At 33.5% G+C, this 20300-nt stretch overlaps 4 protein-coding genes across 9 annotated transcripts; 3 read left to right on the top strand and 1 right to left on the bottom strand.

The window, feature by feature from the left end:
* The first annotated feature begins 555 nt into the window (after window positions 1-555).
* Window positions 556-5093, top strand: LOC101219859 (lipase). 3 transcript variants are annotated; one of them, XM_004134145.3, is made up of 11 exons: window positions 559-778; window positions 1014-1091; window positions 1233-1318; window positions 1420-1485; window positions 1638-1685; window positions 1776-1843; window positions 2265-2337; window positions 3249-3410; window positions 3785-3979; window positions 4194-4282; window positions 4602-5093. In XM_004134145.3, exons 2-11 carry the CDS (start codon window positions 1025-1027, stop codon window positions 4825-4827), a joined length of 1080 nt encoding a protein of 359 aa, XP_004134193.1. In that variant the 5' UTR covers window positions 559-778; window positions 1014-1024; the 3' UTR covers window positions 4828-5093. The 3 variants fall into 3 exon arrangements, with proteins under 3 accessions (XP_031738019.1, XP_004134193.1, XP_011651035.1); XM_011652733.2 differs by having other exon boundaries at window positions 559-792; XM_031882159.1 differs by lacking the exon at window positions 4602-5093 and having other exon boundaries at window positions 556-792; window positions 4194-4286.
* A 1934-nt stretch (window positions 5094-7027) lies between these two features.
* Window positions 7028-8822, bottom strand: LOC101207310 (histone-lysine N-methyltransferase, H3 lysine-79 specific). The gene is made up of 3 exons (XM_004134424.3): window positions 7775-8822; window positions 7410-7510; window positions 7028-7273 (listed from the first exon to the last, which is right to left on the bottom strand). The coding sequence occupies exons 1-3, from the start codon at window positions 8805-8807 to the stop codon at window positions 7205-7207; spliced, it is 1203 nt and encodes a 400-aa protein (XP_004134472.3). The 5' UTR covers window positions 8808-8822; the 3' UTR covers window positions 7028-7204.
* A 2275-nt stretch (window positions 8823-11097) lies between these two features.
* LOC101219616 (E3 ubiquitin-protein ligase MIEL1) lies at window positions 11098-14648 on the top strand. Of its 2 annotated transcripts, XM_031883535.1 has the most exons (13): window positions 11098-11339; window positions 11469-11679; window positions 11815-11902; window positions 11987-12043; window positions 12147-12179; window positions 12495-12572; window positions 12700-12743; window positions 12839-12879; window positions 13168-13250; window positions 13343-13434; window positions 13520-13589; window positions 13724-13765; window positions 14189-14648. In XM_031883535.1, the coding sequence occupies exons 2-13, from the start codon at window positions 11618-11620 to the stop codon at window positions 14312-14314; spliced, it is 816 nt and encodes a 271-aa protein (XP_031739395.1). In that variant the 5' UTR covers window positions 11098-11339; window positions 11469-11617; the 3' UTR covers window positions 14315-14648. The 2 variants fall into 2 exon arrangements, with proteins under 2 accessions (XP_031739395.1, XP_004134192.1); XM_004134144.3 differs by having other exon boundaries at window positions 11098-11679; window positions 14189-14625.
* A 1808-nt stretch (window positions 14649-16456) lies between these two features.
* On the top strand, window positions 16457-20079 carry LOC101219378. Of its 3 annotated transcripts, XM_004134143.3 has the most exons (12): window positions 16457-16724; window positions 16956-17072; window positions 17182-17336; window positions 17422-17515; window positions 17635-17705; window positions 17793-17899; window positions 18058-18179; window positions 18694-18782; window positions 18996-19055; window positions 19284-19385; window positions 19472-19562; window positions 19649-20079. In XM_004134143.3, the coding sequence occupies exons 1-11, from the start codon at window positions 16583-16585 to the stop codon at window positions 19556-19558; spliced, it is 1146 nt and encodes a 381-aa protein (XP_004134191.1). In that variant the 5' UTR covers window positions 16457-16582; the 3' UTR covers window positions 19559-19562; window positions 19649-20079. The 3 variants fall into 3 exon arrangements, with proteins under 3 accessions (XP_004134191.1, XP_011651034.1, XP_031739007.1); XM_011652732.2 differs by having other exon boundaries at window positions 16459-16724; window positions 19472-20079; XM_031883147.1 differs by having other exon boundaries at window positions 16586-16724; window positions 16915-17072; window positions 19472-20079.
* The last annotated feature ends 221 nt before the right edge of the window (window positions 20080-20300 follow it).

Here is a 20300-nt window from a genome sequence, read left to right as displayed (position 1 = left end):
TTTTTAAAAAAGATATCAAAGTTTTGTAGATTAATAAATACATGGTGATTAGTTATAAATGGGTGTGTTTTATTTTGTTCCTTTTGTTATTTAAAAAATGCACGAAAGTAGTAACCTAAATATGTATGTAAGATTAAGTATTGTTATCTTTATGTGTTCAACAACATGTCAAAGGAGAGAATTCATAACTAATTATACATGTATTGACTTGTTCAACTGTATTCAAATCGAAAAAAGATGCAACATGCTCATATGTTCTACGTCATCCACTCATACAAAAATAAAATTAAAAATTGAGAGACGAAAATCAAACCCTTCACTTAGTAGTAATTCTCATGATGTTTTGGTGGAAGGTTTCTATCAAAAGAGTTAATATCTTTTCTCAATCATGTGTTAAAATCTTAAACTCATATAGTAATTAAAGAAAAATAAATTGATCGTAGAATTAGCTGGCTCAAACGGGATGGTAAAGGCGTAAATAACCCAAAAGAAAGTGCGTTTTCGGTAATTTCAAATCTCAAGTTTTATTTTTTCGTAAATCATCGGCTTCTTAAGTCGTTTTCCGTCGTTCTCCGTTTTGCTAAGCTTCCTCCGTTTGTTTGCAGAAGATTTCCCTTTCCTTCTCCGGCAAGAACTGATTGCACTCGTCTAGCTCCTTCGGCACGCATGACGCGGCATTCCTTTTTCCTTGATTGAAGCCGGTGCCGACGCCGGTGCTTTAACGTTGCGATCATCGGCCGAACCGCATAATCTTCGGCCTGTTTTTCTCCTTTTCCAAGTTTGTTCAATTTTGTAATTCATTTCCTCTTGATAATTCTTCTTTATTTCAATTAATTTTCCTTATTCTGGAACGTGGTTCTGATTTTGTGAGTTGAATTCAATTGCTGCAATTTGACGCTCGAATTTCGGTTGCTCTTTGCTTGGTGTCATAGGTGTTGGTGATTGTCCTTTTGATCGCCTTGCACTGTCTTTCCGTGTTTTGAATTTTTCTTTTGTTATTATGTTTCTTTTAGTTTTCTGGACTATGGAGCGGCATAGATGGTTGACAGTGGCGATTTTTGCTTGCCTGATCGTTTTTTCCGTCGGAAGGGGTAATATGTTAAACTTGTTTGTTTTTTCTTGGTTGTTTTGATTATTAAATGTTGTAACATAGTGTGCATGTTAGTTCATTTATTTTTGTTCGGTGAAACTTGGAGGTCGTCTAATATTGGCCTTGAACTCTTCAAATTCAGAGCTCAGATTGAACCACAAGCACAGCGATGATGCTATTTCCTTTAACCATACTCTTGCCGAAATCTTGGTGGAATATGCTTCTGCGGTATGTTTTGTCTTTTGATGCTTGGCGCTTCTCGTGTTCTTCATTTTATGTGGTCATTGTCGTTGCGTTATTCGCTCGAATGAAGCAATTTCTGATTGCAGGCATACATATCTGATTTAACGGAACTGTTTACTTGGACATGCACAAGATGTGATGACCTGACTCAGGTACTTGGTAATCTAATGGTATTGATTGGATGTGGACAAATACTGAAATACAAAATATTTTACTCTGTGATAGTTATATATTGTATTTGTTGAGTGTTGAGACTCTTTTAGTCAAAACGATCAGCACTTATGCTCTTTTTCAATGGATTCAGGGGTTTGAAGTTATAGAACTGATTGTTGATGTCCAGCACTGCCTACAGGTATATTTCATTGGATGGTTTTTAGGTCTATAATAATTAAGCTTGATTGTCATTTATTGTTGTGATATTCTTTTTTTTTCTTTACTTCAGGGATACGTTGGAGTAGCAAAGAGTCTTAATGCTCTCATTATTGCTTTTAGAGGAACTCAAGAAAACAGGTGATGAATAGAGAGGTTTATCAGGGTGAAAATTTTCATATACATGGATTATTTTTTCATTATTAGACAAATAGCTTCCTTTTTCTTGTGGTATCAAACTCTTGCATTTCGCAATTGAGAATATGGAAAATACTTTTTCAATCTAAAGTATCACTATACATGGGTGATGCATTGATTTATTTTTGTGGTTTATGATGATACTTCGGAAATACCTAATAGAATTTTCTGCCAACGGTGAACAATGCCCATGAAAATCACGCTACTGAAATTTTGCTTTTTTGAACCTGTCCGTGCTTTCTATTTTATGAAACTAAGTAATCATATTATTTGTTGACTAGGATTAGATAAATAAAACATCTGATGTTTGGGGGTTGGTGATGGTTGTATTGACTCTACTCTATACGTTGAACTTTATTTCCAGCATACAGAACTGGATTGAAGACCTATACTGGAAGCAGCTTGACTTGATGTACCCTGGCATGCCGGATTCAATGGTTTGTATGGTGAATTTTTTCTGTTATCTGTTCTTTAGAATGTACTAGAGGTAAAGTTACCGCTGACTGTGAGTTCTTTGCTATCTAGATTGAATACTCTAGAAGCTCCATTAGGTTCTTAGTTCTTTTCATTAGACTTCGAAAAGTTGTAGATCTTTCCACTCTATTCTCTCTTAATTGGTAAGGTCATCCAATCATTCTTCCTGTGCTTGCTTAAATCCATATCTATGATAGTACAGAAGGAGTGCTCTGGGTAAAGTTACTTCTGGTGCATGTTTAGATCCTCAAAATTTGATTGTTGGGGTGATATTGTTTTTTATATCATATTGATTATTGAAAGATTAAGCCAGCACAAGGAGTGTGGAGAGATGGACTTGGGTTAGATTTTTAAAAGACGACAAATTGAAAAGAATAGAATTGCAGCCATGGAGTCTATTTGAAGTCCTACAGAAAGATAGAACCTAACCATTGGTATCAGTATTATTCAGTTTTTTCTATATATATTATATAAAGAGCATAAAGTTGGGGGAGGCCATAGACCTATACTAAATCCTCCAGTGAACCTAACTGAGGTTCTAAAATATTTAATTTATAAAGGAATATGAAGTTCACGATCAGCAGTGGCTTACTCGCATTAAGGAGTTGAAAATTTAAAATTTATTGGTTAATAGAATTCTCTTTTGTTCAACTTTGAGTTTTTCCAAATTAGCCTTCTATTTATATAGTTATGTTTCTTATTTCTTATTTGATTTTCATTAATTTATATATTTTCTATTTTTTTAGTTACAGTACTGCAAATTGAATTTGGACCCCAGTCCTCGAAGAGACTCTTTATCTCATTATTTTACTAAAAACTCAATGTTGAGCAGTTAGAGAGAAAAGCATTAACTTCCGTTCTTTTCTTACCTCAGGTGCACCATGGGTTTTATTATGCTTATCACAACACAACAATACGCCCTGCTATATTAACTGCTGTTGATAGAGCCAGGGAGTTCTATGGTAACCTTGACATCATTGTGACTGGACATTCAATGGGAGGGGCAATGGCAGCATTTTGTGGCCTTGATCTTGCAGTAAGTGATGTTGGATTCTTCCTTGATTAATAACTGTGATAATTGTTTCCATGCTTTTCTGAAGGACATACTAGCCAAAGTTGCTAGACATATAACAATCTTACTATTTGCATAAATAGTCAATATAGTGGAGACTGAAGTTAAAAATATATTCCATCTGCCTGCGTTGCACTTGAACATTTTTTTATGAGGAAACAGAAAGCTGTTGTCAAACTAGCCTTACAGTACATGACCATGATTTTACTTTTTTTGAGTACTTGAACATGAGATTTTTGTATCTTTTTAAGGTACGAATCTTTTTGTTTTAGGTTATAATTTTGATCCTCTTGTTTAGTGGATGAATGCTTATGCTGAGGATTTTCTGTTCATTACAGGTTAACTACAATTCCCAGAATGTCCAGGTTATGACGTTTGGACAACCTCGTATTGGCAATGCAGTATTTGCATCTTACTATAGCAAAATAGTGCCAAATACGTTTCGAGTTACGAATGGAAATGATGTCGTTCCCCATTTGCCTCCATTTTATTCTTATTTTCCTAAAAAGACATATCACCATTTTCCTAGAGAGGTATGTCTCTTTGGTATCAAAATGTCTCAATTTTATTTTAACTGTTAAATGAGATTTGTAAAAGTAAACATATCTTCAAAGAATTTGCTTTAAAATGGTTGAAGATAAGAAAAGTGGCACCACCATTGTCCATACCCGCAGAAAGCCGACTCTACTAAAATACTTTGTTTCATTTGTTAAGCAGAAATAAACGTGTATGCTTCCTTCTCTGCAGGTTTGGCTTTATAATGTTGGATTCGGAAGTTTTGTTTATCAAGTTGAAAAGGTTTGTGATGATTCTGGTGAAGACCCATCTTGTAGCAGGTAATTCATCTCTTGCTGATCTGATGTTTTTGAGAGGGGTGCTTCATCTAAGGCTTTATTCTGAAATTTCCCCTGCAAGATCGTGAAAAAGTTAGATCTAGTAATTTAAAAAATGCGTAACCAATAATCATATTGCCAACGTGATGCATGAGAAGAACTGGGAGATAATTAGTATATTTTAAATCCAATATTTGTTCAGCTATTAATTTAGATTAATTAGTCTAACTAAGATTGTTTTATTCACTTTAGGGGTCGGTAATAGGAAGCTTTTGGATTTTCGGACTTGACCTAATACTCTAACCGGCTGAATTCAATGCAGGTCTGTCTCTGGGAAAAGTATTTCAGATCATTTGGTGTACTATGATGTTGAGTTAAGTAGTCCGGGATGGAGATCATGTAGATTTGTAATGGATCCTCCTCTGGCGGCATCATACGGAACATCAGATCCAAATGGAAATCAAGTTTTCTCTAGAGATCCTGGAATTTCTCTTATCAGATTGAAGGAACAGTTGGTACTCGATGGCAAGGGATCAGGTGCCATTTGAATTCTTTCAAACCTTATTCAAAATTATCAAATCATGTTGGGTTTTGGCCGGTAAATCATATTTATCCAACCTTTTGTAAATAACTTGCTTTCTTTATTATTTTGTACATAATGGGAAAACGTATGTTGAGTAAGAATGTTGTAAAGCATGTCTATGCGTTGAAAATTGTAAGTTTTAGAATAATGTGGATAGAAGAGGTTAGAATATAAGATGCGATCTAGAACAGGATGTTTGTTATATTTAGTGTTATTGGTTGTTTTTTGCTTCGGATTTTTTATTCAAATGATTTAGGGGCGGCTCGAGAGATCTAGGTGTTCGTTTTGTTATATGTTAGTATGGTTTGGTTTCTAATCCAAAATCAAACCATAATAACTTTTTAGGAACTAGATTTGAACCTAAAAGAATGAGAATTTTAATTGGAGAACTAAAAAGCATTTTAATTGCCACCGAGGTAGGTTGTATTATTTTTTATTAATTAGCATCAATTGATTTGCTTTGACAGTGTCTTAAATTTTAAGGTATTTTAGTTGTTTATTTGTTCACGGTGCGTTCTATAAGATGTACTTTGAGTGTTACTTTTCGCCACCCACATAAAAACACGATAAGTCATAGGCAAGATTCCAATGAGAATGTGCCAAGTTACCAATGGTTAACTTTTAGACATTTCAAAAAATTACAAATGTTATTAGACTTACGAGTAATATTAATAAATTGTTATTTAAGAAAATGTGCCATTTGCGTTTAATAGCAAATATGGAAATTTGTAAATTGATTGTTACAAATTTAGTAATTATAGTAACATTTTAAAAAAATTATAAATATAGTAAGATTTGTCAAATTCTATCAATGATAGAGTCTATCACTATAGACCATGTATCATCTACAAATCATGAGTCTATTAGTGATACAAGTTTAAGTTTTGTTATATTTGTAATTTTTTAAAAATGTTGTTGTATATTTAATTATTATTCCCAAATGGTTATTCATTACAATTTTCCTATTGATTTCGATGGTATCAAGACTTTACCTCAAATATTTAGGATTATTTTGAAGGTATCAGAATGAGACTTTACCTCAAATATTTAAGATTATTTTGATGGTATCGGATTTTACCTCAAATATTTAGGATTTGCTTAAAAGAAGTGGTTTTGAGATAATTAAAATTGACATAAACTAAAACTGAATTTACATAAACTAAAATTAATATTAGAGAAATTAGGTCACAGGTGACTTCTTTTAAGTGCCGATGGGAATGTAAAATTAAAACTAATTTTACATAAACTAAAACTAATTTTACATAAACTAAAATTGATTTTAGAGAAATTAGGTGACAGGTGACTAACTGCTGATCGAAATTTCTAATTCAGATTTTGCATAATTTCTTTAAGTGCTGATCGGAATCTCTAATTCAGATTTTGCATAAAGTAAGTATTATTGGTTAGTCATTTGTAAAATCATTTTAATAACTATTTAGTAAAGTAATTAATTTTTAAATAAAAAATATAATTATTAATTGAGTAGCTCTGAATTAACATTTGTTATTAAACATATTAATTGAAAATTAGGTTCCAAAGTTATAGAAAATCACTCTTTAAGAGTTATGTATCATTTAATTGTTTAAAAGTGGATGGTAGCTAATCTCTTTTTCTAAAATTATTATTCCAACAACTAATTTCAAACACGCTCTTAATTAATTAATGTAATGTCAAGCAACTTTATCAACGTTTGTAAGTTTGTTTTCGTGTCGTTTTTCTTTAAATATTTGCAAATTTTGCATCCCATACATCACATAGTTTTCATACATAATTCACACATATGATACACTCTTATCCGACTAAAAGTTGCAACGATATTCTAAACTTAAGGTCAAGGTTGCAACTTGCAACTATTTCATTCGACGTCTAAATTGATGAAATTAAATGTCAATACAATTCGATATATTTTTCAAAAACTTGAAGTGGGTTTTTTCACTTTAAATTATTATTGTTTTAGTTTGCATTTAGCCTTTAGGCCATGTTTATCTTTGAAAACGTAATAAATTAATCAAAACGTGAAAATTGAGTTTTATATTTGATTACTTTTAGTGTTGTTTATTTGTGTTTTGCCTCTAAACTAACACGTGTGAACCACTTCCAAATATATAATAAGATGTGACATTAGTTTATGTTAAGAAAATTAAAAGATAAAAAAGAAAGAAAAAATGAATTAAAAATCTCTGTTGTTAGTAAGTATAAATCATTTGAACTTGTTATTGAGTTCTTATTTAGACAATAAAAATCATTAACATTTCTTTTGTATCATATGTGTGTGTTTGTGTAAATATATATAACTATTTCTCCAATCATCTTTCAATTTGGCCACAAAATCATTTTATCACTTAGTTGGTTGGTGCTATTTTCTTTTCCTCTGTTGTTGAGTTCTTCACTTCCAAATCACCTCCATTTTCCTGCATCAATTCATCAATAACATTCTTTAGTTACTTTTCTTCTTCTTCTTCTTATTCTATATATATAAGAAAGAAATAGGTAATAATGTGAGAAGAATGCTAAGAAGATTTTATAAGAGTTTTGTGAATAGCAAACCTTGGGATCTTTGAGATTCTTGTCTTGTAGTGGAGTGGGTGCTGAGATTTGGGTTTCTTCCTTCTTACCTTCACTTTCTTCCTTCAATTTCACTGCCTCTCCTGTCCACACAAACTACTTTTTTTAGACCTTTACAACTTTTAAATCATATGTCAATTTTTTTTAGTTCATTCAAACTATTTACAGATAAAATAAGTTTGATTTTCTTTTCGAAGAATCAAAACTAAGTAATAATTTTGTAACTTGAGTTATGCTTGTGAAATCAAATATGTTACCATTTTGTTGTAATTATTTTGAATCGTTTTGTCATTTTCATTCCAAATTTTATGTAATAAATTAGTTGAGAGTGTCAAAGTTTTACTGACCATTTTGCTTCTCTACTTTGGGTTCTTCAGCCAATTTTTTTTCCTCTGCAGCTTTGATTCCTTCTTCAACAGCGCCACCTTCCTTCTTCTCCGTTTTCGTTTCTCCGGCCACCTCCTTTTTCTCTACAGCTTTAATTCCTTCCTTTTCAACTTCTCCGGCCAGCAGTTTTTCCTCAACACCTTTAACTCCCTGTTCTACCTTAACTTCACTGCCCTCCTTCTTCTCCTCTGCTTTCGTTTCTCCAGCCACCTGTTTTTCAACAGAACCGCCATTCCCTCCGTCCTCATTCTCCTTCTTCTCACTGCTGCTGGCGACCTCCTTCTCCTTCTTCTCACTGCTGCTGGCGACCTCCTTCTCCTTCTTCTCACTGCTGCTGGCAACCTCCTTCTCCTTCTTCTCACTGTCGCCGGCAACCTCCTTCTCCTTTCTCTCCTCTGTTTTCACTCCTTCCGTCACCACAATGCTATCGCTCTTCTCCTCCGATTCAATCTTCACAGCGGCATCGATCTTCTGCTCTGTCTTAACCTCCGGTTCAATCTTCGCAACATCATCGATCTTCTTCTCATCTCGCTGCTCTACCTTATTCTCGGAGGATTCAACCTTGACAGAGCTATCGATTTTGTTCAGAGACGGAACCTTCAAATCAGCACTAGAGGAATGGGCAGTACTGGTCTTGGATCCATCACCTGCTCTTCGTCCGCTCTTAGATCGACTAGCGGATGATTTCTTGCGGTGGAGAATGCCGTCGGCGGTGTCGATAGCAAGCTTGGACTCTCCGCAACCCATTGATAGAGGAAAATGGAGGGAGGAGGAGGAGGAAGAAGAAGAAGAAGAAGAAGAAGAAGAAATTGGATGGAAAATGGAATAGATCTCTCCCGGTTTAAGAACAGGGAGGGGAGAGATCGAATGAGAGGCGACAGCGAAGAAGCGAAAAGTTGATTCGTTGGAAGGAATGCTGGTAGTTGGTTGATTTGTTTTATAGTTTACAATGAGGGAAAATAGGTTGGTTAGGGGATGACTCTCCATAGCCATTACACACCCGTCTTTCTCGCTGCCTTTTGTTTCAAGCTCGAGATAATGGCGGATTTCTTCCATTTCAAACCAACCAACCAACCATCTGATCTTTTAACTTCAAACCCTTTCAAATTAAACACCTCAATTAATTAATGTTTTCTTTTTAATTAAAATAGTCCTTTGTTGTGGGTAAATGAAATGACAAATTTTAGATTTTCAATCAAAACAGTGCATGTTAACTCTACGTTTTCAAAGGTATATGCATGCAAAAATTCACATGAGAGAGAGAATGAGTATCTGTCTCGAATCCCCCACTTTAACTATGCATGGCCTCAACTCAGGAGACGCTTCTCAACCCTCATTTCGCCCCCCCGCGCGCGCGCACACACGTGAATATGATCAAACAAACTCAAATAATTACAAAGTATATTACAAATTTGTCATATACACTCATTTTCAAATATAAATATATTGGAATATAACAACAAAATTTAAACTATTTATAAAATATAATTGCCAATAGTTTTAAAAAATTTATTATTCACACTATAAATTTTTATAAATATAACAAAGGATCAAAATAAATGAAAAACCAAAACTTGTCATTTTTTAAAAAATATTTCCTTCCTTCTCATCATCTTCCTATGGAGCTATTGACTAGATAAATATGACTTGAACTCATGTTAAAATAGAGACTGACAAAAAGAATTACCACTAAGCTACCTACAAATATTAAATATTAATTAGTTTTTTTTATACACATTATATAAAGATGATAAAGTTGAGAGGGCTCGATCCTCTAGACCTATACTAAATTTGTCAGTGTCTGCTTCTCCAACAACGAATCACTTATCTAAATCTTACATTGACGAAGACGAGGAATCCTCCCATATCCCACCTTAGATATGAGTTTGATAATTGATTTGAAAAATATAATTAAAATAATTGTTTAAACCGTGTTTGATACTACATAAAACTAGTTATAGTTATTCACCATTATTATATTTATAAATATTTTCGACCGTTTTCTTATATCTATACGGCCCAAAAACAAATATATATATATATATTCCCAACACACTACTATATTTATATTTTCTTTTAACATTATTGAAATGTCTATTAAAAGAGGCCAAAATAGCAACAATAAGATAACCTATAAAAATAAATAAAAGCATTGATAAAACTAATATAAATAAAATAAAAATTTGTCACAAAGTTGGGCAATAATGTTTCCATGTGATTGTGAGAGACTTCCATATCTCAACCCATTTCTTCTTTCAACTTTTTTTTAAAACTTACCAAATTTATTAAAATATTTACAAATATAATAAAATATTACAATCATATGTTATAGAGCAAAATATGTTACGATTTGTGCATCTATGTACTATGATAGATGTCCATCTTGGTCTACCACGGTCCATCCTACATATTGCTAGTTTCTAAATATTTCGATTCATTTTGCTACATGGAGAAAAAAAAATACTTGAGTGCATTTCGGACCTCGATTACTTATTTGTTGGTGAAATTTTTTGTTTAAATATCATTTTGATGTGAGTGGTGAGAATGAATGTAAAAAAAAAAAATGTTCACCGATACTATTTTAATTCAATGAACATTAGTTGAGAATTGCAACATATTTATTGATTGAGACTTGAGTCTCTAATAGCTAAAGTAAACAACATTGACTTTGATTTTACGTCTAATTTGAACTTTTAAATAATTCAAATTTGTATATTATGTTTGATTGATGTGATTGTAATTAACCATCACAGTTTGACTTAGGTGTAAAATGAGAGACATACTCAATAACTAATTAAGAGGCATTTCTACAAGTTTTTTTTAATAGTTTCATTGATACCCAAATATTGTAGGGTTAGATGGGTTGTCCCGTGACATTAGCAAATATTCGAAAAACGAATAACCAAATATTAGAAGATGTTTAGGGAAGTGAATTATTATAGTATTAGATTATAATAGTAACTGTTTAATAAGAAATTAGTAAACATTATAAAAATTATATATATATATATATAATCGAGTTTTGAAACAATGTTTACTATCACTCACTATTTAGTTTGAGAGAAGATTATTATAGTCAAAGTTCAAACAAACATGATTTGATAACAAAGAGTTGGCATTTAAAAATAGGAAACAAAAAGAAACCAAAATAGGACTCAGAGAGAACTAAAAATTGTTTTGGAAGAATACAATGTAGAAAATGTTGAAAAACTTATCAGAGGTTGAGAGGAAAAATAGATAGAGATAGCAAAATTTAAGATTGTTTTTGTAATGTAATGCAATGGCTTTCAAATTTTGCAGAGCTGAATTTCATCGGGATTCTCATTCCCTTCCCATTCTCCATCAAGTGAGGGAAGAGAAGAAGTTTCTTCCTCCAGAAATAAAGAAAAAGTAACGAAAGAAGTTTTGGAATCCTCGTTGCCTTCAAGGTGTTCGTTAAAATGCCCCAATCAGTTTATTGGCATCAAACTTCTTTGATTTCCTCATTCGCTCAAATTTCGGCGCCTACCCTTTTTACCTTCCCATGTCAGCCTTCGACCCACCTTATCCTTTACGGATTCTCTCTCTCTCTCTCTCTTCCTCTCGAAGTGGGCATTCCTTTAGATTTATTATATAATTTATTACATTGCTTTATCTTGCTATTTTTTTATGCAGGAAAATTGCCAGATCGAGATGCAGAAGGTGGATATAAATCTGGGGTCACCATTCTTGACATTTCCTTTTTGGGGGATATTGAAACAACAACCAAACAACCCTTCTTTCCCTTTTAAGAAGCTCTTCCGTCGCCTTCCTTCCCTATCCATATGAGAGCTTTCATGGAAGTCTCAGCTGATGATCGTCTTGATTTTGGGAAGATGGGCTATGGGTAAAAACCCCTGATTTTCATTCCTTTTTTCATCGCTCCTTTTGTTTTGATGCTCTATTTGAAGATTCTGAACTGGGTCTTTTTTGTTTTTCGATTTGTGTTCTGTTTTTAATTTATGGGCGTTATTGTTTATAGATGCCAGCATTACCGTAGGAGATGTAAGATTCGAGCCCCTTGCTGCAATGAAATCTACCCCTGTCGCCATTGTCATAACGAAGCTACGGTCTGTTCTTGTTGTCTATTCACGTTATTAATCTTCTCGTTTGCTCTTACTTATGTATTTCATTCCTTGTTGTTGATGGATTAGAGTGTGATGAGCAGACTTTCTGATCGTCATGAACTCAATCGTTTTGACGTTAAACAAGTATGGTTTTCTTTAATCCTTATCCCATTCCCATTGGTTTTGTATTCTTATCTGTAAGTGTGCAATGGCAGACGATTGATATCTTTTCCCAAACCTGAATCAGGTCGTCTGTGCAGTCTGTGACACGGAGCAGCCAGTATGGAAATGTTATTTTTGTCATTTTATTAATATTAAGTTTTGTACTTTTATTCTTCATGAAGAAAACTTGCCTCCACACCATATTGGTAAGTAAGACCTCTAATGTACTTTATGATGTGGTTTATTTTGTGGTAGCCTACTTATTTAATTTAAGAAATAAGTAGATTCCACTAAGATTTTTAATCCACTAAGAATAAGCCATGTCAGAAAGTTAAATGGTGCTTACGGGTGTGGAGGCAAAAACAAGAATTTATTCTCTCATATTTATTGACTGGTGATTTTTCTTTTTATTACTATTCACCACTGTTTGCAGGTTGCTCGAGTTTGCACGAATTGTGGTGTTAATATGGGGGAGTACTTCTGTGAAATATGCAAATTCTATGATGATGATGTAAATATTAAGATTTTTGCTTCTTGTTATTTGATTTATTACGTGTATACTTGAACTCAACAAAGCAAGAATTGGTGATTGTATGCTTGTTCTCTCTGTCCTTCATGGTTTCCTTGCTTCTCTGCAGATTGAGAAGGGGCAGTTCCATTGTGAGGATTGTGGAATTTGTAGGTCAGTTTTGAAAAAAATGTTCATTTTCCATTTTTTAATTAGTTAGAGGGTGTATTAAACCAAGCCTTTTGAGTTGACCGATCTCATGTAAACAGGGTTGGCAGTCGAGAAAAGTATTTTCATTGCAAGAAGTGTGGTAAATCTTTGATCCTTTTTAAGACTTTTGATTTTTTTTTTTACTATATAGGTTAGGCATTGTACTTTGACCTTGATCTCTCTATTGTACTTTGACCTTGATCTCTCTATTGTACTTTGACCTTGATCTCTCTTCAATTTTGATAACATTTCGGTTTGGGTTTAGCTCTCTATTTTTGCTGTTGTTGATTCACTATACTATTCATTAACTTTTCCTATAAGAAGAAACGTCTTCAACTGAAAAGAGCCTGATCATTTGTGCTAATTATGTTTCTTATATTCTTTAAAGGATCGTGTTACCATGTAAATTTGCGTGACAATCATTCCTGCATCGAGAACTCTATGCAGCACCATTGTCCAATTTGTTATGAGGTCTTTTTCCAGCCTTTTCCTATTCTTTCAAAAATTCGAAAAGCAAGTTCCCATATTTACGTCCTCACTCCTCCATGCTGGGTGTTCAACAGTACCTTTTTGACACGCTGAAAGATGTTTCTGTTATGAAATGCGGACATACGATGCACCTTGAATGTTACTCTGAGATGATAAATCGTGATAAGTAAGCTCATCTTAGTTTTATTAGCTCCAAAGCCATAAGATATATGTATGGATGCCTGAACAGAGTTTTTTCTGCTATAACCCAGATACTGTTGTCCGATTTGCTCGAAGTCAGTTGTCGACATGTCCAAAGCATGGAAACAATTGGATGAGGAGGTAAGTATAACAGAATCCAATTAGTCTATTTTGTTAAGAGAAACCAAACATGTTATGTGAGTTTTGTTAATGTATATACCATCCTTTGTTAAACACATCTTTACTCAATATTTCATCTACTGTGTGTTATTTAGATTGAAGCAACAGTCATGCCAGAGGAATATCGTCACAAAAAGGTTTTTCCCTAATTTTACTGTCTTTAGCTACTTGCCCTCTTTCATGTAGTTACGTATATTTTTTAGTTTAACCATGGAGATCCAAATTTCTATTCTCTTGTCTAAGGTATATGTATTAGTCAGTTGAGCTATTGTTCAGTTAGAGTGTGCGTCATTGTATTTACTAGATGATAGTAATGGGGAGACCATTCAATTTCTCAATGGTGAACTATGGCATTATCTTTTGCATACACCTAATGTTTGCTTATTATTAACACTTTATGAATCAATGATACAAAAGAAACACCTGCACTGGGAAAATATATAACATTCCTCTGTTGTTGCTCTGCCACCATACACTTTCCTCTGCATTTGAACCTTTTTTCTGCATTTCGGAACGCTTGCACAAAGACAGAAGGAAAAATTCATGGTTATGTTTTGCAGGTTTGGATTTTGTGCAATGACTGCAACGACACGACAGAAGTTTACTTTCACATAATTGGGCAGAAATGCTGCCACTGCCAATCGTACAACACGCGCGCCATTGCTCCTCCAGTTCTTCCACAGTGATTGATTCTTATGTCTCCAAAAGAAGTAGCATCTCAAAGTGAGATGTTAAGGGGGTTTGGTTGGCTTCTGTATCAGTTATTCTTCATTAATGTAACTTCAAAGATTGCATTTATGATTCCAGGAGTGAATTGGGGAATTCAGTTGTGGAATCTTTGAAACTGTTCTTTTTTTTCAGGTTATTCTTCCTCCATTTTTGGTGGAGTCTTAAAGAAAAACCCAGGTATGAAAGAATGCATGGGTGAATGAATTTGTAAGCATATTACATTTAAAAATACCAACTTAAGTGAATACCTTTACTATTTCTCCTTATATGATATAATACTGAATTCTGAGAGATCTGTTTCTTCCCTTGCTTTTGTTTTTGCTGTTCATTCTGATTCTTAATTGCTTTCAGAGAAGTGGTGGCATGGCATTCATCATGTATTCTCATGAAATCAAGAGGTCTTAGAGGACTCGTAATTAATTTATTTTTATTTTTGTATGGTATAATAATAATACTTCAGGGTGGCCCTGGTGTATTTAAGGTTCATTCCGTCTCACCTAATTAAGAAAATTATTTGATAAGATTGACATATGATTATAGAAAGTTCTTCATTGTTAGATGTATGAAGTGAAAGAATCTTCAATTTATGGTTCTTAGTTTCTAAGAGCATTTAGATTCTTAAATTCACATCCCACAACTATCCATTATAAGGTGTCATTACTTTTTTTTTCCCAATTGCCATTTGATATTCTTATTGAATATCATTTGAAAAAGAAAATTCAGTTTGATGTGGCATAACAAAGGGTTTCTCATATGTATTCTTTTAATGGTAAGTTATAAAGTTTAATCTGTAAACGGTTAAGTTTGTGTTTCCAAGTTTTCAATTTTGTTTTTCTTAGGTCTTAGTTTAACAAATGTCTATTAAATGTTTTTTTTCTTTCTTTATCCATCTATTATTTATGAATGAAAAGGAATCAAAATTGAATGTTTAATGGTTTTTTTAATGAATACAATTTAAACTCATATCTAAAAAAAATATTGATTAAAAAAATGTTCAATATACTACATGGATGGGGAACTTATCTCAATTTCTCAAACTTCAAAATATGATGTTTTAAGGAAAATATTGGAAGTTGAACACAAATTCATGTTTACAGTAGTGCAATGGACGTTTAAGAAACAAATAGTTCAACGATACAATTTATCTTTATCGAGGTTGAGTTATGTTTAGGTTTGTATTTGTGTGTTTTGTTATCGTTCATACGATTATTTGATATTTTATTTTGCTTTAAAATATATCACTAATCTATACTTCTATAAATGTGATGTTCAATAGTAAATTAGAAATTTGGAGTGTAAGCAATTTGAGGAGTGAAGAAACATATGTAATCCTTAAAAGGGAAATGAAAGATCAAGGCTTTTAATACGAGGGATTTAGAACTTTGTTTATACAATAAGTGATAGTTTGAATCAACAACTTCGAGGGATAAAAGTACGAGAGATTACAATAGCACTCATCCTTATCATTCATTACATATATTTTCATTAAGTGATATTTGATCGTTATTATGGGTGAAACACCTTTTTCTATGTTTCTTGATTTACCAATAGATAGAAGAACCGGAAGGAAAACAAATCTAATTGGTGAGAGTACCATCGAGTCAAGAGACAACTTACTTAATGTGAATCACACTAACTTGATAGAGAGAGAACTTTAACCCGAAAATAAAAAATTTCCTTTGACCATGACACTATTTAAATAAACAAACTTTGCCCTCAATTCATTTGTATTTCCTTCTTGAAAAACAAAGAATCGAGGCAAACAATTTAAATGAGTTAGTTAATTCGAATTGAACTTTTGACTTTGACGTTGATAATATAAATGTCTGTCACTTTGCTATGATATAAATTTTTTTAGTACAAATTGTGGATGAGGGGATTGAACACGAGAGCTTTGATCTTTTTGAACATATAGATATCAGTCGAGCTAAGTCTGATTAATGACGTAGATTAATTGATATTTAATACTTCAATTAGGTATAGAGGTTTAAGGGTTTTTTTAATAACGGAAAAAGGCATTTAGATGATAAATAAATTGGGAAATCAGTGAGGAGGTCTCACGGTAAAAGCATGGGGTGATTTGTAGAGAAGCAAACCCGAAAACCCTCACCAAATGTCCAAATCGAATCCTTGGGTTTGGGCTTTCATCTTCATCGCTTCGGTAGCCGATACTTCCATTGGAGTCTTCCTTCAATCGCCATTTCTTCTTCACAATCTTTGTTGAAATGCAAGTCGTTTCCAGCTCTCGTCGCCTCTCCAATCTTCTCAAATCTTCTTCCACCTCTCTCCAGTTTTATCGATTTCTTGTTTCTAGTTTTCCCGTAAACCAGGATCCTCCAACTTCTCATCAATGGCGGACTGTTTCTGGTAATTATACCATTCACTTTCCAGTTTTCAACGTTTCGTAAATTTTTTAAAATCTATTAGAAGAATTTTACTGGAACCGTATTGGAATTTACGTGTTTTAGGTCAGATTTTATGGTTATTTGTACTAGTTTGGTTAGGAAATGGGAGTAGGGGAGTTTCTTATGCTCGAACTGAAATTTTAATATCTCAGAGCAGAAGTTCATTATGTCAATGACTCAATGTAATGAACAGGGATAGCTCGACAATGTTGTTCTCCAATGGCGCAAGACTGTTCCACTCCTATGTATCTATCGATGCCTAATGCTTCTTTTTCATCAGTGGCACATGCTGCTGAGGAAACCGCTACAGGTTGTTGTTTTGTTTTGTTTTTTTTTTATTCTGCTGATATTTTCTGGTTTTGTTTGGTGTGATTTATGAAATTCTTTAACATGGTTTTTTTAATTTTGTTTTTGTGTAGTCACTGCCAAGGAATTATATGATAAAATGCTTGAATCTGTAGAGGTTAAAAGAAGCATGCCTCCTAATGCTTGGATGTGGTCATTGATCCAAAATTGTAAAACCGAGGAGGATATTCAGCTTCTATTTGGCATTTTGAAAAGGCTGCGGATATTTGTTAGTCCCTTAGCTCTTACACTCCTATTGTTATGCTCCCTTTTGAGGTCACATTTTTAGTTTTTTCCGTTTGGTTTGGTTGTAGAGGCTATCAAATCTTCGTATTCACGATAATTTTAATTCTCATCTTTGCCGAGAGGTCACCAAAGCATGTGTACGGGCAGGTGCCCTTCAATTTGGTATGCCATAATATCCTTTATATGCTTGGTTGTGCAATTGGTATACAGTTCTTTCTTTTTGTGGTTTGCAGTTTACTATGATACGCATGATGGGACTTAGTCTTAATTTACATGTGCAGGAAAGAAGACCTTGTGGATCCATAACTTAAATGGATTGACGCCCAGTGTTGCATCTGCTCACCATCTACTGGTCTTAAGGATATATTTATTACTACTATGTTTATTGTTGAGCTTTCAGTTTCGGATTTATTAATCTACGTGTTCTCTTCCTGTTCAGGCATATGCCGAAGAGCACAATGATCTTAAACTCATGGGTGAAGTTGTGGCACTTATAAGAAGGAATAAATTGCCACTACAACCTGGTACAGCAGATATTGTTTTCAGGTTAGCTTGATGAAGCTCAATTGGGTTCTAAAAAGTAACCAATCATTTATCTGTGTCAATAGAAATAAACATAAATTTCTATTTTGCATTCTGAAGTTCTGAATCGTGTCATATTTGTCTTGCATTGTTCGCTATAAGATTGTATTGATTCTTTGCAGGATATGTTATAATGCTGACAATTGGGCGTTGCTTTCCAAATACTTCAAAAAATTCTCCAAGGCTGGAGTAAATTTTCGCCGAACATCATTTGACACGTTGATGAGATTTGCTTCCAAAATAGGTAGCCACACTACTTGCATTTCTCAATGAACGATCAATTTTATTCATTGTTTTGGTTGGTTGCATATTTTTAAGTATTGGTATGAATAAATCATTTGGATATTGAGTAATGCGCAAAAGATTCGTTGTGTAAGTTAGCTTCCTTTTTACTTACATTTGTTTGTCGCTACAGTTTATTTTCTTTTTAAGGCAGAAAATGTCTTCGTTCTATTAAAGGTACACATGGGGGTGGAGGCTTCTTGACTAAGTTTTGTTGAATGTATTTCAACTGCATTTTTTTCAAAATCTTAATCATGTGTAAGGTTATTGAACTTTCAGTTTTGTGTCAATCACACTGATAAGAGCTTTTCATTATTATTCTGCATCAAATAGAAAAATAAGCTGTTGCTTCAGTTTTACTACCAAAAAAAAAAAAAAAATCCTCATTGTTCTGACCAACATTTCTAAGTTCTTAGGGCACTCTTTTCATTGTATTAAATAGTTGCTTATGAAGCTCCAAAACTTCCTTTGCGTAGGAGATGTTGATTGTCTATGGAAATTTGATAGGCTGAGAGCTGAAACAACAAAGCGACATACTCTTGGAACTGCATTTTCACGAGCTAAGGTAATGAAGTTGTTCAAAGCATCTTCGGACGTGTTCCATTCCATTGCAAAATTAATACGACCTATGTGGTTCTAGTTTTCAAGAAGTGCTTATATAACAAGTGTTTCACATGTCATTGCAAAATTAATACGACCTATGTGGTTCTAGTTTTCAAGAAGTGCTTATATAACAAGTGTTTCACATGTCTTAATTTTCTTTTTGTATATTTCCCAGGGTCTTCTATTAGAACGTAAGCCTGAGGAAGCTGCTGCTATCATTCATGAAATTTATCAGGTGACTGCTGTTCTCAACATTCTTTCTCTAATGAACAAGTCTTGATTTATCAACTCTAGACGTCCTCTATTTTGATATTTAGAGAATTTTCACCTAAAATGTTAATCTTTGTATATTCGCATTTGAGTTCTTAATTGTCGGCACCATGGATAGAAGACAAAAACATAAACGAGTGGGTGATCGAGTCTTGAAGAGTCGTATCTCATTCTGTTTTTTTTTTAATGCCAGGTTTTTTCGAATTCCAAGTCGGACTTTATGACCGAGATCCAAAAGATGGTCAATGAATGGCCGTCACAAGTTAGCGAGCACCAAAAAGAAGAACATAGAAAGGTCTAATAAATTACACACGATTTATTCATTTGTTTCATCAATCATGGGAAATAAGCTTAACAGTAATATCATATTCTATTCCTCAGGAATTTGACGCAGATCTTAATTCTTATATTTCTACAATGCTAAGTAATCTACAAAATGTTGGAGCAGAGGTGAACGTAAACATCTAAATCGGTAAAGAACATAACCTTGATTTCGGATGAACTTTCATCAGCATGATTCAAAAATAATTCTGTTATGATGGGGGATGCTGAATCCAGTTGAGAAGCTGACCAAAATTGTTTCTTTACGAGACGCAATGGTTCGAGAGAGACTTGAGACGAGACAGAAAAGACATCAAGGTGGTTTATCTTTACTGTTTTTTCGAGTAATACCAAATAATCCAGCTCTGCTAACTGAATTCCTTATGGTGTGTGGGTCTTGTTTTTGCATCAATAGATTTATAGGCCATAACATTAGGTATTGCTTTGTATTCAATCTTCTCTCTTCTTTTATAATTGGAAGAAATGTACATTATATTTTCAACTATAGTTTCTTTGCACGAAAGTTGGGCTATGTACCTATCTATGGAAGCAATTGACAAGACTGTCTCGCAAAGATGCCTCCTACTTCTTTCGAGGAGAAATGTTGGCAATGAAACCAAAGTTTTTTCTTTCTAAAATTAAATCAGAAATCTTTTGCTTTTGTCCTTTGATAGAGATGGTATGATTATAATTGTAATTACTATATATTATAACTACCACCATATTTAAAATTTTTGTCATCTTACAACCAATGGGAGAAATCGAGAGCTCCCAGTCGAATTCGAGCCTAAAGATACTTCTGCCTCCTCTACTTATGCATGAATCCTGCTTTCCCTAACTAACAATATTCTTAAGGGAACTAACAATGTTCACTCATATCCGCTCACCA

The sequence above is a fragment of the Cucumis sativus genome, chromosome 3, assembly GCF_000004075.3.
Source record: "Cucumis sativus cultivar 9930 chromosome 3, Cucumber_9930_V3, whole genome shotgun sequence".
NCBI lineage: Eukaryota > Viridiplantae > Streptophyta > Magnoliopsida > Cucurbitales > Cucurbitaceae > Cucumis > Cucumis sativus.
Note: the sequence above shows the minus strand (reverse complement) of the source record. Positions and strands in the feature narration are given on the sequence as shown.